Raw genomic sequence first — 16,772 nt, 5'->3', positions numbered from 1 at the left:
GGTGGATAGAGCGGCTCGGGAAGGGGGCGGCACTCTGTGAGCAGCCTCACTGCTGCTGGGAGGACTGACGTGACGAGTGGAGGAGCAGCAGCGGCGGCCGGAGGAGGAAAGAGGAAAATGGCGGAGGCGGCGGCGGTGTCTCAGCATCGTTTCTTCTGCCATCACTGCAAGGGGGAGGTCAGCCCCAAACTGCCGGTGAGTGAGGATCAGCCGGGGGGAGGGTCATGACGGGGGAGCCTGACAGGGCGGAGCAGGTACCGGGAGAGGCCGGCATGTAACGGGCAGGTGTGGATGTCCTCTGGACTGATAGGTGCGGGGGCCCCTCAGATGTCCCCCGGGACGATAGGTGCGGGGGCCCCTCAGATGTCCCCCGGTATGATAGGTGGCGGGGGCCCCTCAGATGTCCCCCGGTACGATAGGTGCTGGGGGCCCCTCAGATGTCCCCCGGTACGATAGGTGCTGGGGGCCCCTCAGATGTCCCCCGGTACGATAGGTGCTGGGGGCCCCTCAGATGTCCCCCGGTACGATAGGTGCTGGGGGCCCCTCAGATGTCCCCCGGTACGATAGGTGCTGGGGGCCCCTCAGATGTCCCCCGGTACGATAGGTGCGGGGGCCCCTCAGATGTCCCCCGGTATGATAGGTGCTGGGGGCCCCTCAGATGTCCCCCGGTACGATAGGTGGCGGGGGCCCCTCAGATGTCCCTCGGTATGATAGGTGGCGGGGGCCCCTCAGATGTCCCCCCGGTATGATAGGTGGCGGGGGCCCCTCAGATGTCCCCCCGGTATGATAGGTGGCGGGGGCCCCTCAGATGTCCCCCGGTATGATAGGTGGCAGGGGCCCCTCAGATGTCCCCCGGTACGATAGGTGCTGGGGCCCCTCAGCTGTCCCCCGATACGATAGGTGCTGGGGCCCCTCAGATGTCCCCCGGTACGATAGGTGGCGGGGGCCCCTCAGATGTCCCCCCGGTACGATAGGTGGCGGGGGCCCCCCAGCTGTCCCCCCGGTACGATAGGTGGCGGGGGCCCCCCAGCTGTCCCCCCGGTACGATAGGTGGCGGGGGCCCCCCAGCTGTCCCCCGGTACGATAGGTGGCGGGGGCCCCCCAGCTGTCCCCCGGTACGATAGGTGGCGGGGGCCCCCCAGCTGTCCCCCGGTACGATAGGTGGCGGGGGCCCCCCAGCTGTCCCTTGGTACGATAGGTGGCGGGGGCCCCTCAGCTGTCCCCCGGTACGATAGGTGGCCCCTGACTAGGACGGCCCCCTGTGCTGCACTGTATTCCGCTCCATCTGCTCAGGAATATTCAGGGGTATAAATATGGCGGCTTCGCCTGCGGGATCACTGCTGATCTTCACTACAACTCCCAGCATGGTGGGCACGTTGGGAACTGTAGTTTAGCTATAGCCGGAGAGCCGTGATTACTGGTCTGGACTTATACATTGTAACAGACCCTCAGCTTTAGAAGTATTTACCCCATTCACTCACAGCAAGCAGAGATTCAAGCTCAGGGTCTATCAGAATGCTGGGTGTTGTAGTGACAGGAGCCTGGACCAGCTGGGTGACGACCAATATGGCCGCCTGCGGACTGTCACCCTTCTTTCCCAGGCTTCTGAGCGGACGGTGTCATCATTGGGGGAGGTTTCTGGTGACGCTGCCTCAGCTCTGCTGTGTCACGAGGCGGGGGAGGCGTAGCTTTCACTTTCTCATTGCGGAGGCTGGATGAGGGGGCAGCAGAGCGGCACGCCCCCTGTGGGCCCCCCCCTTAACGGTTACCTGCTGTTATCACCCAGCTTTCCATAGTCTGGGGTAGCAGGGTACTGACCAACATGGCCGCCATGACTGCCGCTGCCCAGCTGAGTGTCTATTACTGGTGCCCGCTGCCCCCCCGCCCTGGCATCTTATACAGCAGATAATCCCAGAACCTTATAAATGAGCCGCCAGTCCCGTGTAGCAGAGCTGTAGGAGCGTTCTTAAAGCGACAGGGGCTGCAGTAGATCTTGTCTCATCTGGTGCGGGGTGCTGTGCCGCCAGTGGTGCTGCAGGGGGCAGAAGTGTTTCCTGTGTGGATGGCGCCATGTCACCTATTGGGCTGCTTCTACTTTCCCTTTAAGCCCGATCCCATCGGACCACTCGGTGATACGGTAGACGGTGAGTGGCGGTTGGTACTGACCTCCCTGCGCTGCTGCCTCTCCTCACCCACATGACCCAAAACTCTCAGCGTTTGGCCAGGTTTCAAGGTGACTCCGCAGAAAACCCGACACTACGCACTGTTCAGTCAGCGGGTACACGGCGCCTCATATAGTCCTGTATGGTGTCCGTGTAATACCGCCATACGCTGCACACATAATAGCGCTGTATGGTGTCCGTGTAATACCGCCATATGCTGCACACATAATAGCGCTGTATGGTGTCTGTGTAATACTGCCATACACTGCACACATAATAGCGCTGTATAGTGTCCGTGTAATACCCCCATACGCTGCACACATAATAGCGCTGTATGGTGTCTGTGTAATACTGCCATACTCTGCACACATAATGGCGCTGTATGGTGTCTGTGTAATACCGCCATATGCTGCACACATAATAGCGCTGTATAGTGTCCGTGTAATACCGCCATACGCTGCACACATAATAGCGCTGTATGGTGTCCGTGTAATACCGCCATACGCTGCACACATAATAGCGCTGTATGGTGTCCGTGTAATACCGCCATACGCTGCACACATAATAGCGCTGTATGGTGTCCGTGTAATACCGCCATACGCTGCACACATAATAGCGCTGTATGGTGTCTGTGTAATACCGCCATACACTGCACACATAATGGCGCTGTATGGTGTCCGTGTAATACCGCCATACGCTGCACACATAATAGCGCTGTATGGTGTCCGTGTAATACCGCCATATGCTGCACACATAATAGCGCTGTATGGTGTCTGTGTAATACCGCCATACGCTGCACACATAATGGCGCTGTATGGTGTCCGTGTAATACCCCCATACGCTGCACACATAATAGCGCTGTATGGTGTCTGTGTAATACCGCCATATGCTGCACACATAATAGCGCTGTATAGTGTCCGTGTAATACCGCCATATGCTGCACACATAATAGCGCTGTATGGTGTCTGTGTAATACCGCCATACGCTGCACACATAATGGCGCTGTATGGTGTCCGTGTAATACCCCCATACGCTGCACACATAATAGCGCTGTATAGTGTCCGTGTAATACCCCCATACGCTGCACACATAATGGCGCTGTATGGTGTCCGTGTAATACCCCCATACGCTGCACACATAATAGCGCTGTATGGTGTCTGTGTAATACCGCCATATGCTGCACACATAATAGCGCTGTATAGTGTCCGTGTAATACCGCCATATGCTGCACACATAATAGCGCTGTATGGTGTCTGTGTAATACCGCCATACGCTGCACACATAATGGCGCTGTATGGTGTCCGTGTAATACCCCCATACGCTGCACACATAATAGCGCTGTATAGTGTCCGTGTAATACCCCCATACGCTGCACACATAATGGCGCTGTGTGGTGTCCGTGTAATACCCCCATACGCTGCACACATAATAGCGCTGTATAGTGTCCGTGTAATACTGCCATACTCTGCACACATAATGGCGCTGTATGGTGTCTGTGTAATACCGCCATATGCTGCACACATAATAGCGCTGTATGGTGTCCGTGTAATACCGCCATACGCTGCACGCATAATGGCGCTGTATGGTGTCCGTGTAATACCGCCATACGCTGCACACATAATAGCGCTGTATAGTGTCCGTGTAATACCGCCATACGCTGCACACATAATAGCGCTGTATGGTGTCCGTGTAATACCGCCATACGCTGCACACATAATGGCGCCTTACACTGCACACTATAGCGCCGTCATCACCCCCCGGGGTGGCCCCTGTGTCACAGCTTCCACTTACATACCTGAGCGGCCGTTGATGTTATCTGGGCAGGCGGCAGATATAGTGCCGTCACGTGGCGGTGCCGCAGCCGTTACATATCCTGCTGACAAGTGACAATGACAAACCTCAGACACAGACCCTGGCACCAGGCGGAGAGCGCTATCTGTATCTAGGAAAGCTGAGTGACAGCCCATGTGGCCCTCTGGTGCCCGCCGGTGGTACTGGCGCTGGTCTCGCTCGGCTGCCCTCTGACAGATGAGATCCCGGTGTCAGATCTCGGGCCCCGGCAGCAGCTGCTGTACACCTGGCAGCGAGCCCCTCCCCCTCAGGCTGGGTGACCGCTGGGGTGCGAGGTGTTAATGGACCCCACAGGGTTGTCACCCAGCTTTCCCGGGCTCATGACTGTCACATCCTGGAAATAATCGCCTCTGAAACTGGTCCTGCAGCTCTGGTGGTATCCAGAGATAATCCACATAATCACCGATCCTGCACTACATCACGTCACACCCGGAGCTGCACTCGCCGTTGTCCTATTCCAGTCACACATGTGGCTCTTTTCACTGCACTCCAATTAAGCCCAGAGCTGCATTAACCACCCTTATACTCCACTTACAACCAGAGCTGCATTCACCTTTTTTACACCCCATTCGCAATCGGATCTGCATTCACAACTCTCTCTAAGCACATCCAAAGCTGCATTCACCACCCTCATGCTACAGTTCCACTTAGAGCTGCATTCACAATTACACGTGATAGCACCAGAACTGTGCATGCAGCTTTAGTGGTTCCTGGAGTAGAAGACCTACCATCACTCTCATCATCCTTCTTGTCTTTCAGGAGTATATCTGCCCCAGATGTGACTCTGGGTTTATAGAAGAGGTGACGGAAGACTCCAGGTAGGTGGCGCTCTGCAAGTAATGGCTGACAATAGAGGCTTTCAGAGTAGCTTTGGGTGTGACTAGAGCGTAGAGCATGGTCACATGAATAGCGGTTATCCTAACTGAAGCTCATTCCAAGGGACGGTAGAATTCTGGATGCAGCTTTGTATGTGATTGGAGTAGTCTGATTTTCGGTCCCTTTAAGGGCACATGGTAGTGAAATAATTTCTGAGATCAGTATTGCCCAAACTGTGACCTCAAAACCCATCTGGTCTTATACTCCAGTTCCAACCAAAGAAGCATTCACAGATCTGCAGGCAGACAGTTGTGGGGGGCAGCGGTGAGGGCTGAGCCCCCTGTGTGGACTGTGGGGGGCAGCGGTGAGGACTGAGCCCCCTGTGTGTGGACAGTGGGGGGCAGCGGTGAGGGCTGAGCCCCCTGTGTGTGGACAGTGGGGGGCAGCGGTGAGGGCTGAGCCCCCTGTGTGGACAGTGGGGGGCAGCGGTGAGGACTGAGCCTCCTGTGTGGACAGTGGGGGGCAGCGGTGAGGGCTGAGCCCCCTGTGTGTGGACAGTGGGGGGCAGCGGTGAGGACTGAGCCCCCTGTGTGTGGACAGTGGGGGGCAGCGGTAAGGACTGAGCCTCCTGTGTGTGGACAGTGGGGGGCAGCGGTGAGGACTGAGCCTCCTGTGTGGACAGTGGGGGGCAGCGGTGAGGACTGAGCCCCCTGTGTGTGGACAGTGGGGGGCAGCGGTAAGGACTGAGCCTCCTGTGTGTGGACAGTGGGGGGCAGCGGTGAGGACTGAGCCTCCTGTGTGTGGACAGTGGGGGGCAGCGGTGAGGACTGAGCCTCCTGTGTGTGGACAGTGGGGGGGCAGCGGTGAGGACTGAGCCCCCTGTGTGTGGACAGTGGGGGGCAGCGGTGAGGACTGAGCCCCCTGTGTGTGGACAGTGGGGGGCAGCGGTGAGGACTGAGCCCCCTGTGTGGACAGTGGGGGGCAGCGGTGAGGACTGAGCCCCCTGTGTGTGGACAGTGGGGGGCAGCGGTGAGGGCTGAGCCCCCTGTGTGGACAGTGGGGGGCAGCGGTGAGGACTGAGCCCCCTGTGTGTGGACAGTGGGGGGCAGCGGTGAGGACTGAGCCCCCTGTGTGTGGTCAGTGGGGGGCAGCGGTGAGGGCTGAGCCCCCTGTGTGTGGACAGTGGGGGGCAGCGGTGAGGGCTGAGCCCCCTGTGTGTGGACAGTGGGGGGCAGCGGTGAGGACTGAGCCCCCTGTGTGTGGACAGTGGGGGGCAGCGGTGAGGACTGAGCCCCCTGTGTGTGGACAGTGGGGGGCAGCGGTGAGGACTGAGCCCCCTGTGTGTGGACAGTGGGGGGCAGCGGTGAGGACTGAGCCCCCTGTGTGGACAGTGGGGGGCAGCGGTGAGGACTGAGCCCCCTGTGTGGACAGTGGGGGGCAGCGGTGAGCGCAGGGATCAGTACACTATCTTTGAGGTTAACCAGCGATGTGCTGCCAGCCGTTGCGGTGTGACCTTTGCCCCGGTCAGAGTCCTCATCCTCTCTCTTGTTTGTGTCTCAGTTTTCTGGACGGCGGAGGCAGCGCTCTAGACGACAATGGGACGCCGCATTTTGCAGAGGTGAGTGCCCTCTCTGGGGCCCCTGGAGAACAGGCTCTGGGGCCCGGGGTCCCTCCTGCAGGGGGGAGCACTAATCCTGTTTTCCTGGGCAGCTACTGTCCCTTTAACAGATTTTTTTTATTATTTCCCCCCAGCTCTGGGACCACTTAGACCATACCATGTTTTTCCCCGATTTCCGCCATTTCCTGAGCGCCAGCTCCTTGGACCAAGACAACCGCGATTCCGAGCGCCGCCACCAGGGGCATCCAGACATTAGGGTGACCCGCCGCCCCCCGAGACAGCCCACCACCCGCTACAGGTCCCGTGTCAGCTCCCGGCCCGACCGCTCACCAGCCATCGAAGGGTAAGTGCTGTGGGCGTGGCCTAGGGGGTCCCCTCCTCCCATGATCCTTTGTGATTGGTGGGGGTTGAGTGTCAAGCTGGTTGTTTTCTTAAAGGGGAAATCCACCCTAATCATGAAGATGGGTGTGAGAGGCGGATGAATAGACTACCACTCCTATCCTCTGACTTCGTCTGCTAATATCTCTTTCATTCTTTCACAGGATCATCCAGCAGATCTTCGCCGGGGTCCTCGCAAACCCCCCCTTACCGGGGTCACCCCACCCCTTCTCATGGTAGGTGTCATAGCTGGGACCTAGGGGAGCACAGCTGTAGTGTAAAGCATGGAGGAGCACTCAATCCTAAGTCCCCAGAGCACAGTGGATCAGATAAGGAGGTTGTGTCGCCCCCTGTGGTCAGGGCAGGGCTAACCAAGTATAAAACTATGCTGCCGAGATGGGAGCAGCCTGCGGAGTGTACAGTGGGGGTAGTAGTTGGAATGTGGCAGATGGCATTGGGTTGTGTAATTATTTTCCTGCAGGGGGCACTCATCAATGCAGCAGTCACAGCTGGTGTGCGGGGCGAGCCGCAGATTACATTACACACCCTCATATCTGTAATATGATAGCCCCCCAACAACGTGTAACAGAGCAGAGCCAAAACCCATCCTGCTGCTGCCCCCTGCTGTCTGCTCCAGGAACTGCACATATCCTGACTATAGAATTACATTACTGTGCTCTGCTGCCCCCTGCTGTCTGCTCCAGGAACTGCACATATCCTGACTATAGAATTACATTACTGTGCTCTGCTGCCCCCTGCTGTCTGCTCCAGGAACTGCACATATCCTGACTATAGAATTACATTACTGTGCTCTGCTGCCCCCTGCTGTCTGCTCCAGGAACTGCACATATCCTGACTATAGAATTACATTACTGTGCTCTGCTGCCCCCTGCTGTCTGCTCCTGGAACTGCACATATCCTGACTATAGAATTACTGTGGTCTGCTGCCCCCTGCTGTCTGCTTCTGGAACTGCTCTGATATACTTGATAATGATCTCCAGTGACCACCACACAGAAGCTGTGGACATAGTGACCCCAACACAACCGAACTCCCACTAATGAAAATGTCTAAACCGACCTTGTAGGCAATAAGAAATGGATTTGGAAATGAAAGCCCTGGAGCCAGCAGATGTAGGGGAGACGTTCTGGAGCGTGTCCCCCTCCAAATCAACCCATTAATGCTTGTCATAAACACTTGGGGTCCACACTGCGCTATTTGCAGAAGCTAAGGATAACAGGATGATATTCAGGTCAACATAATCCTCCTACTCACTACCACCGCCTAGTACTAAAGGGGGGTTATCCTAATACTGATGACCTATCCTCGTACATCGGTCACAGGTCCTAGTTGCAGCTCAGCCCCATAGCAGTGAATGGCTCTGAGCTGCAATACCAAGCACAACCACTATATAATGTATGGCGCTGTGCCAGGAGTCGGTCCCCCGCTCATGTGATAATGATGACCTATTATGAGGAATTTTTAGGGTTGTTTCGATAACATAAAAAAGTATTGCGATACTCGATACAGCATGCGTTCCGCATTTTATGAAACGTCTGGCCCATAATCCGATCCTATTTTTTGGGGGGACTATTTTTCTGTTACGGCGTTCATAGGAGGGAGGGTTAGGGTTGATTCCGACAAACTACAGTATCATCGCCATACAGAGAGTGCGCCTGATCTATACCCCTCATTACCACTGCCCGTCCTTACCACCAATGCCAGCGCTTAAAGGATAACTGTCATATTTTCATTAAAAAAATGAATTTTAGCATATGTTACTGCTGCAGCAGCATTATGCATAAAGCAATCTTTAGTTTCTTCACTTACGGCTGTTTCGAATCCTACATTATGAGTATCTTCTCAAGATGGCTCCTCTGCCAGTTCTCTGAAGCCAAAACTGCCTTCCCTCAGGTCACGTACACACTTGCTGTAGCCAGCAGCTCCCTGCCAGCCAATCAGATTGGATGACTGAGAGACACGCCTCCTCACTCTGAAGCCTAATGCAGGCCTGCAGTGTGAAGGACCGCCCCTCCGTCTTCTGCTTATACTACAGGGAAGACAGACGAGCCCTAACAACGGTATTTTAAGGGAGCAGTGGAGAGGGACAGAGGACATTATACTATTATAAGGTGATTACAGATCTTCTGACAATCATTGACAGACTAGCTCAGGTATACATGCTGAGCTCTAATAAAAAAAATGACATACCCTTTAAACAAGTTTAACGGACTTGAAATCTCCCCATGAGCCTGGCCTGAGGATCGGAGTAAAACAGCTTCACCCAAGGGCTCATTCACACAAACGTAAGCCGTCCGTGCTGTGGACCACAAATAGCGGTAAGCAAGGCTCGGGCACCGGCCGTGTGAATCCCGTATTGCAGGGCGGACCCATCTACAGACTTGAATGGGTCCCGGATCTGCAACATGCGGCAAAAGAGAAGACGTGTCCGATCTTTTGTGGTGCGGAGGCACAGACCAATAAGCCCACAGAAGCGCTTCCGCTCCGTGCCTCAGCTCCATATCTTGCAGACCCATTCCATCATACGGAAGTCACATATTCACGTAGATTGGGCCACAATACGGGTGTGTGATTGTAGACCCCCGACGCAGAGTCCAAAGCCTGAATAATACAAAATACCTGATCACACCATTGACGCGCGGCGCTGTCTGTCCACTATTCAGTTACACTGCGGATGGACAGGGAAACTAGCGCATGCGCAGCCTGTCCCCAGTGTCTGATGGCAGCGCCTGGGCGTCAGCTGTGCAGTAAAGCCTTCTACTAGCTTCAGCTGGTCCATCACACCTGCCTCTGGTAACAGCCCCCCTTCCTTCTGATTGTTGGACGGCCCACCACATGGTAGAATCAGAGAGGTGTTTTCAGGCTTCATATAGTATACCAGTACAGCTGCAGTGTTGTTACAGTGTTCCACAGGTTCAGACGCAGTATTTCAGTACGGCGATGGCCACACCTTCAGCTTTTTTGAAGCCAGAGCCAGGTGTCCTTTATGCTTACTCTCCCTTTATGATCCACTCCTGATTTCGGCTTCAAAAACTGCTTCCAAAAACCCGAAGGTGTGGATGTGGCCAGCAGTATCACACAGCTTCAGACAATACCTGACAAACTGCAGGAAATCCCCAGCGGGGCTCCGCACCACGGGCGACATATACCGTCCTGCCATCTCACAACCCCAGAGCACCCCTTAGGCAACTTACCTCCAGAGCACCGTCCGTACTCTCACCGAACATGACCCAGTCAGCTGACAGTCTCATACAGCAGGCCCAAATACTGGGAGCCGCCTCACCACCGAACATGCGGCACCTTCAAGGCCAGAGCAATCAAATGCAGACAGGTCACATTTCCTGAATGGCTCTCTGCTGCCCCAGTGTGGCTGGTTTATGAGGGGTTACGTTACCTGAATGTCTCTGTTGCCCCGTGTGGCTGGTTTGATAGGTCACATTTCCTGAATGGCTCTCTGTTGCCCCCTTGTGGCTGGTTTATGACAGGTCACATTTCTTGAATGTCTTTGCTGCCCCCTTGTGGCTGGTTTGATAGGTCACATTTCTTGAATGTCTCTGCTGCCCCCTTGTGGCTGGTTTGATAGGTCACATTTCTTGAATGTCTCTGCTGCCCCCTTGTGGCTGGTTTGAGAGGTCACATTTCCTGAATGTCTCTCCGCTGCCCCCTTGTGGCTGGTTTGAGAGGTCACATTTCCTGAATGTCTCTCTGCTGCCCCCTTGTGGGTGGTTTGATAGGTCACACTTCCTGAATGTCCCTCTGCTGCCCTCTGGGGCTCAGTTCAAGAACTGTTCCTTCTGTCAGGATCTCATAACCTTTGCTTTTCCTTTAAAGGAGTGGGATGCTTCATTCAAATCCTGGTGACTACGCCTGGGGGCAGAGTGGCCTGGACTCAATCGTCACTCAGGTACGGGGCGGGGTTACCCTGGCCCTGTATACAGGGTGGGTGGGGCATACCGAATAGGACCGCTATGTCTATAATAGAAGGTGCTGGTGAAGCAGCGAGCGCCGCTCCGGAGGATGTAACTTCTATTTCTCTTCAACAGCTTTTGGGCCAACTGGAAAACACGGGCCCACCTCCGGCTGACAAAGAGAAGATCTCCTCCTTGCCGACCGTCACAGTAACTCAGGAGCAAGTGGGTGAGTACCAGACTGCAAGGGGTTAAGCGTGGCCCCCCCTCACCCTGACGGTGGCCCATTTTGTCTCTGGCAGATATGGGTCTGGAGTGCCCGGTGTGTAAGGATGACTACACTGTATCGGAACAGGTCCGGCAGCTGCCCTGCAATCACTTCTTCCATGGAGACTGTATTGTGCCTTGGCTCGAGATGGTAATTATACCCCGCGGCCCCTTTCCACATGTGTGTGGCCCCCAGCTTTGGGGGGTTGCTATGATGTGGTGTCCTTTTTCAGATATAGTGCAGCAGCGCTATCTGGTGGTCGTGTAGAAGATTACACACAGCAGTGTACTTGGGTGGGAAGGCAGTAATCTTTATGACCACCAGATGGCACTGCTGAGACATTTATATGCTGTATTACAGGGATGCTCAACCTGCGGCACTACAACTCCCACCATGCCCTGCTGTAGGCTGTCCGAGCATGCTGGGAGTTGTAGTTTTGCAACAGCTGGAGGGCCGCAGGTTGAGCATCCCTGCTGTATTAGGTAGTATTGTATCCGGAGTCTAGCGCATCTGGGTGACAACATGTCTGTAGCTGTCCGCAGAGGGTCTTGGGTTGAAATGCCACTTGGGGGCGCTCACTCTTCTTGTCTCTTCCCAGCATGATACTTGCCCAGTTTGCCGAAAGAGTTTAAACGGCGAGGACTCAACGCGACAATCGCCCGGCTCCGAGGCCTCCGCTAGTAACAGCTACAGCGGCGAAAGCCAAGCGCACGACAGATGGACCTTCTAAAGGGGCCCGAGGTTCTGCAGCAGCGTGTACATTGTGTGAGAGACTTCATCGCCAACCAGATTCCAGAACTGGCAGCGGCAGTCGGTGCCCACCGTATCCAAACCAAAAAAAAAACCTTTTACATTTCCTCCTCACCCCGAGGCTTATTGGTTGGACAAGGTCACATGATCACATAGTCCGCTTAGTGTCTGGAGATAGCGGATGTACGGACATGCTATTGCTTTGACTATAAACTGGACAATTTGGACCTTATCCCCTCCCCCACTGCCTAACATCTCGCCGCGCTAAGGGGGCGGGTCCTGGGCCTTATATTTTTTTTTTCTCTTTTGCACATAATCCCCCTTCCCCCACAGACTGTCCCCGGATCAGACGTGGAGGATAATTAAATGATGCAGAAAAATCTATAACGTTAAATATTTGTAAATTTAAGATAAATTTGTTCATATACCTGACAAGAGGCGCCGTGTCCGACCTGGTCCTTCAGAGGAGCGCCGCTGATCTCTAGTGATAGGCTGGATTCTCAGTGATGTCACCGCTGAACTCTAGTGATAGGCGGCATTGTCAGTGATGTCACTGCTGTTCTCTAGTGATGGATAGGCTGCATTCTCAGTGATGTCACCGCTGATCTCTAGTGATGGATAGGCTCCATTCTCAGTGATGTCACTGCTGATCTCTAGTGAATGGATAGGCTGCATTCTCAGTGATGTCACCGCTGATCTCTAGTGAATGGATAGGCTGCATTCTCAGTGATGTCACCGCTGATCTCTAGTGATGGATAGGCTGCATTCTCAGTGATGTCACTGCTGATCTCTAGTGATGGATAGGCTGCATTCTCAGTGATGTCACCGCTGATCTCTAGTGAATGGATAGGCTGCATTCTCAGTGATGTCACCGCTGATCTCTAGTGATGGATAGGCTGCATTCTCAGTGATGTCACTGCTGATCTCTAGTGATGGACAGGCTGCATTCTCAGTGATGTCACCGCTGATCTCTAGTGATGGATAGGCTGCATTCTCAGTGATGTCACTGCTGATCTCTAGTGATGGATAGGCGGCATTCTCAGTGATGTCACCGCTGATCTCTAGTGATGGATAGGCTGCATTCTCAGTGATGTCACTGCTGATCTCTAGTGATGGATAGGCGGCATTCTCAGTGATGTCACCGCTGATCTCTAGTGATGGATAGGCTGCATTCTCAGTGATGTCACCGCTGATCTCTAGTGATGGATAGGCTGCATTCTCAGTGATGTCACCGCTGATCTCTAGTGATGGATAGGCGGCATTCTCAGTGATGTCACCGCTGATCTCTAGTGAATGGATAGGCTGCATTCTCAGTGATGTCACTGCTGATCTCTAGTGATGGATAGGCTGCATTCTCAGTGATGTCACCGCTGATCTCTAGTGATGGATAGGCTGCATTCTCAGAGATGTCACCGCTGATCTCTACTGAATGGATAGGCTGCACTCTTAGTGATGTCACCGCTGATCTCTAGTGATGGATAGGCGGCATTCTCAGTGAAATCACTGCTGATCTCTAGTGATGGATAGGCTGCATTCTCAGTGAAATCACTGCTGATCTCTAGTGATGGATAGGCTGCATTCTCAGTGATGTCACCGCTGATCTCTAGTGATGGATCGGGTGCATGATACAGTTTGATATAGGAAATTATGCTTCCTGCAGCCACCACTAGGTGGAGTATCTTACTGCGTGTTGTTAGTGAGTTTGTATATGCAGTGGGCTCCCTCTAGTGGTGGCTGCAGGCAGGAACTTTATGTAATTGTCTATGCAGGGGATTTGGAGCAGTGTATCAGAAAACAAAGCTCTGGTGGTAACAGGTGGAGATTCACTTTAAGGCTGCGCTCTGCCAGCAGATAAACAACCCAGCGTCTTTGGAATATATTTTATTACACGTTTTCCTTATCTTCCAGTCCATTCTTGTACAGAAACCATCAGCAAGTTGCCTGTCCGCCATTACCAGATCTGAATTTGTCAAGCTCTTCTTTCCCAGTTCCGTTCATGGGGACTGGTCCGACATGACAATGGCCACTGGCCGGTTTGCTGATGGTTTCCAGGTAGGAACAGATTCTTTACCTTTTATCTTTTCAGTGTAGAAAAAGAATATAAAATATGAAGGTTCATTACATATAATACTCCATGATATGTGCGGTGTGCTGACTGCAGTCACCGGGAGGCGCCGCGCACCTACCCTCCATATAAAATGCCCCTCCCCCATGGTACCCTGTATTCCTGAGAAGGCTTCAATGGTCTGCAGACCCCATCTCCAGTCACGTCAGTGTTCATACAGTGTCTGGGGCCGCGTCGTCCTCGTTGCCGCTTCTTTGTGATTATAGTTTGGGGGGAGGGGGGGCTCAGGGTTGCGTTGAGTCCTCAGGGCTGGATCATCATCAACCAGCCTCCTAATCACCAGAGCGGCAGATATGGGGGTCTCTGACAGCAGGATGTGGGGGGCTGCAGATCACTGCTCTTCCTTGGCAGCTTCTTCCTTCTCCTCTCCCTGCATCTTCCGGGAGAAAAATCCCAACTGCAGAAGCAAAAGGAAAAATCTGCTGTTATTCCTACCCAGTAGGTGTAGTACTGTGACCGTCCACTAGTCGGCAGTACAGTAACATATTGCTATCTTTTCCCGTAGCTTCGTAAGAGCTTCCAGTCTCCGGGTTTTGTCAGTGACACATAACAGCAGGGGGCGCTCTGTGGACCAGATTAGGGGGAGGCATGAAAAATATTATTTTCTGTTTCTTTTTAAAGGGGTAGTCCGGTCCCAAAATCAAAATTCTTTTTATGTGCTCCTAACACCCCTCACCATCCATACATAACCCCAATACCTGTTTTTCATGTCCCCCCTGGAAGACATCACATTATCCTGGCAGATCTGTTTCCGTTCTCCCCTTCTTGTTTTGTTGAATACATAACTTTATTGATACACAAGCCTGGCTGCACTGCACAGTGATGAGTGACAGGCTGGCCCCCCCCCCCCCCCCCCCCACTCTGCCTGCAGCAGCCACACCCACTACACCTCCTGTGTCCATGTTACTACACCCAGACAGGAATCTACTTCTCACCCAGTGTCTAAATCCCATTACTGACCGTCCACAGGCTCTGCCCTCACATGTGTATCTAATCCTCTCCTGTGTGATACTGTCTGCTGAGCTGTGTATCTAATCTTCTCCTGTGTGATACTGACTGCTGAGCTGTGTATCTAATCCTATCCTGTGTGATACTGACTGCTGAGCTGTGTATCTAATCTTCTCCTGTGTGATACTGTCTGCTGAGCTGTGTATCTAATCCTATCCTGTGTGATACTGACTGCTGAGCTGTGTATCTAATCCTATCCTGTGTGATACTGTCTGCTGAGCTGTGTATCTAATCTTCTCCTGTGTGATACTGTCTGCTGAGCTGTGTATCTAATCCTATCCTGTGTGATACTGACTGCTGAGCTGTGTATCTAATCCTATCCTGTGTGATACTGTCTGCTGAGCTGTGTATCTAACCCTATCCTGTGTGATACTGTCTGCTGAGCTGTGTATCTAATCCTATCCTGTGTGATACTGACTGCTGAGCTGTGTATCTAATCCTATCCTGTGTGATACTGCCTGCTGAGCTGTGTATCTAATCCTCTCCTGTGTGATACTGTCTGCTGAGCTGTGTATCTAATCTTCTCCTGTGTGATACTGTCTGCTGAGCTGTGTATCTAATCCTATCCTGTGTGATACTGACTGCTGAGCTGTGTATCTAATCCTATCATGTGTGATACTGACTGCTGAGCTGTGTATCTAATCCTATCCTGTGTGATACTGACTGCTGAACTGTGTATCTAATCCTCTCCTGTGTGATACTGTCTGCTGAGCTGTGTATCTAATCCTATCCTGTGTGATACTGTCTGCTGAGCCGTGTATCTAATCTATCATGTGTGATACTGTCTGCTGAGCTGTGTATCTAATCCTATCCTGTGTGATACTGTCTGCTGAGCTGTGTATCTAATCCTATCCTGTGTGATACTGTCTGCTGAGCTGTGTATCTAATCCTGTCCTGTGTGATACTGCCTGCTGAAGTGTGTATCTAATCCCATCTACTATGATACTGCCTGCTGAGCTGTGTAGCTAAACCTTTATGCACACAACGGTATCCACTTTGCGATCCACAATTTTTGCAGTCCCATTGAGTTCTATAGATTTGAGGTCCTCATATTGAGGACCAGAATAGGACATATGGATGTAATAAACACACTGATGACGTCCTGTGCTTTCCACATCCGTATGTCAGTTCTGCGAAAGACAGAACATGTCCTATTCTGGTCCTCATAATGCAGATCTAAAACCCATAGAACTCAATGGGACTGCAAAAAAATGTGAATTGCACACTGACAGTAACCCTATTTAGTGGGACCGCAAAACAGATACAGTTCTGTGTACTAGCCCAATCACTTATACTGAGCCCCCATAACAGTGACATCCACAGTGCCCCCTTGTTTGCCATCCATTGCCCCCTGTGACATGCACAGTACAGCGGACAGCCTCTGCGGCTGATCGCTATGCTGTCACTCCTGCACAGCGCTTACATCGCGCAGTGCAGGAGTCACATAGAAGCCTGTACGATACAGCGACTGGCGGCCGGCCTGCACATGCGCACTAGTGTTTAGCCTAGTGCGCTGTGCAGACTGCCGGCCGGAGCTTTCTCCAGCAGGAGACGGTGACGTCACTCGTGACAATCCGTTTCCTGCTGGTGAAAGGAAGAGAAGACGGACTTCTTCCGGAAGCACAGAAAAGCCATCTGGAGGGAGCACGTCTCACAACGGCTGCACTCTGGTAAGTATGTGAGCAATAAGCTTTCCTCAACAGGTTAACTTTTAAGAGCCAAAAAAAGGTTAAGCCCAGAGAACCCCTTTAAGTCCTCATGCACACGACCGTATTTTTTCACTGTCCGCAAAACGGGGTCCGTTGGTCCGTCCGTGGGTCTTCCTTGATTTTTGGAGGCCGTGCGGAGCCAAACGGATCTGTCCTGAAT

General features: G+C 53.1%; 2 protein-coding genes across 2 annotated transcripts in view; one reads left to right on the top strand and one right to left on the bottom strand.

Moving 5' to 3' along the window:
- The first annotated feature begins 5 nt into the window (after positions 1-5).
- On the top strand, positions 6-12,205 carry RNF115 (ring finger protein 115). Its single transcript, XM_040412855.1, has 9 exons — positions 6-195; positions 4,773-4,831; positions 6,390-6,447; positions 6,582-6,790; positions 6,990-7,061; positions 10,676-10,748; positions 10,888-10,981; positions 11,055-11,170; positions 11,619-12,205. Exons 1-9 carry the CDS (start codon positions 118-120, stop codon positions 11,748-11,750), a joined length of 891 nt encoding a protein of 296 aa, XP_040268789.1. The 5' UTR covers positions 6-117; the 3' UTR covers positions 11,751-12,205.
- Positions 12,206-13,648: 1,443 nt separating this feature from the next.
- ITGA10 (integrin subunit alpha 10) overlaps positions 13,649-16,772 on the bottom strand; it is a 40,416-nt gene continuing 37,292 nt past the window's right edge. The window contains exon 30 of the mRNA XM_040412852.1: positions 13,649-14,292. Within this exon, the coding sequence (XP_040268786.1) occupies positions 14,227-14,292 (66 nt within the window). The 3' untranslated portion in view covers positions 13,649-14,226. The remainder of the gene's footprint in view (positions 14,293-16,772) is intronic.

This window comes from Bufo bufo, chromosome 11 (assembly GCF_905171765.1).
Source record: "Bufo bufo chromosome 11, aBufBuf1.1, whole genome shotgun sequence".
In the NCBI taxonomy this organism is placed as follows: domain Eukaryota; kingdom Metazoa; phylum Chordata; class Amphibia; order Anura; family Bufonidae; genus Bufo; species Bufo bufo.
The sequence above is the reverse complement of the archived record's forward strand: the minus strand, read 5'-3'. Positions and strand labels throughout refer to the sequence as shown.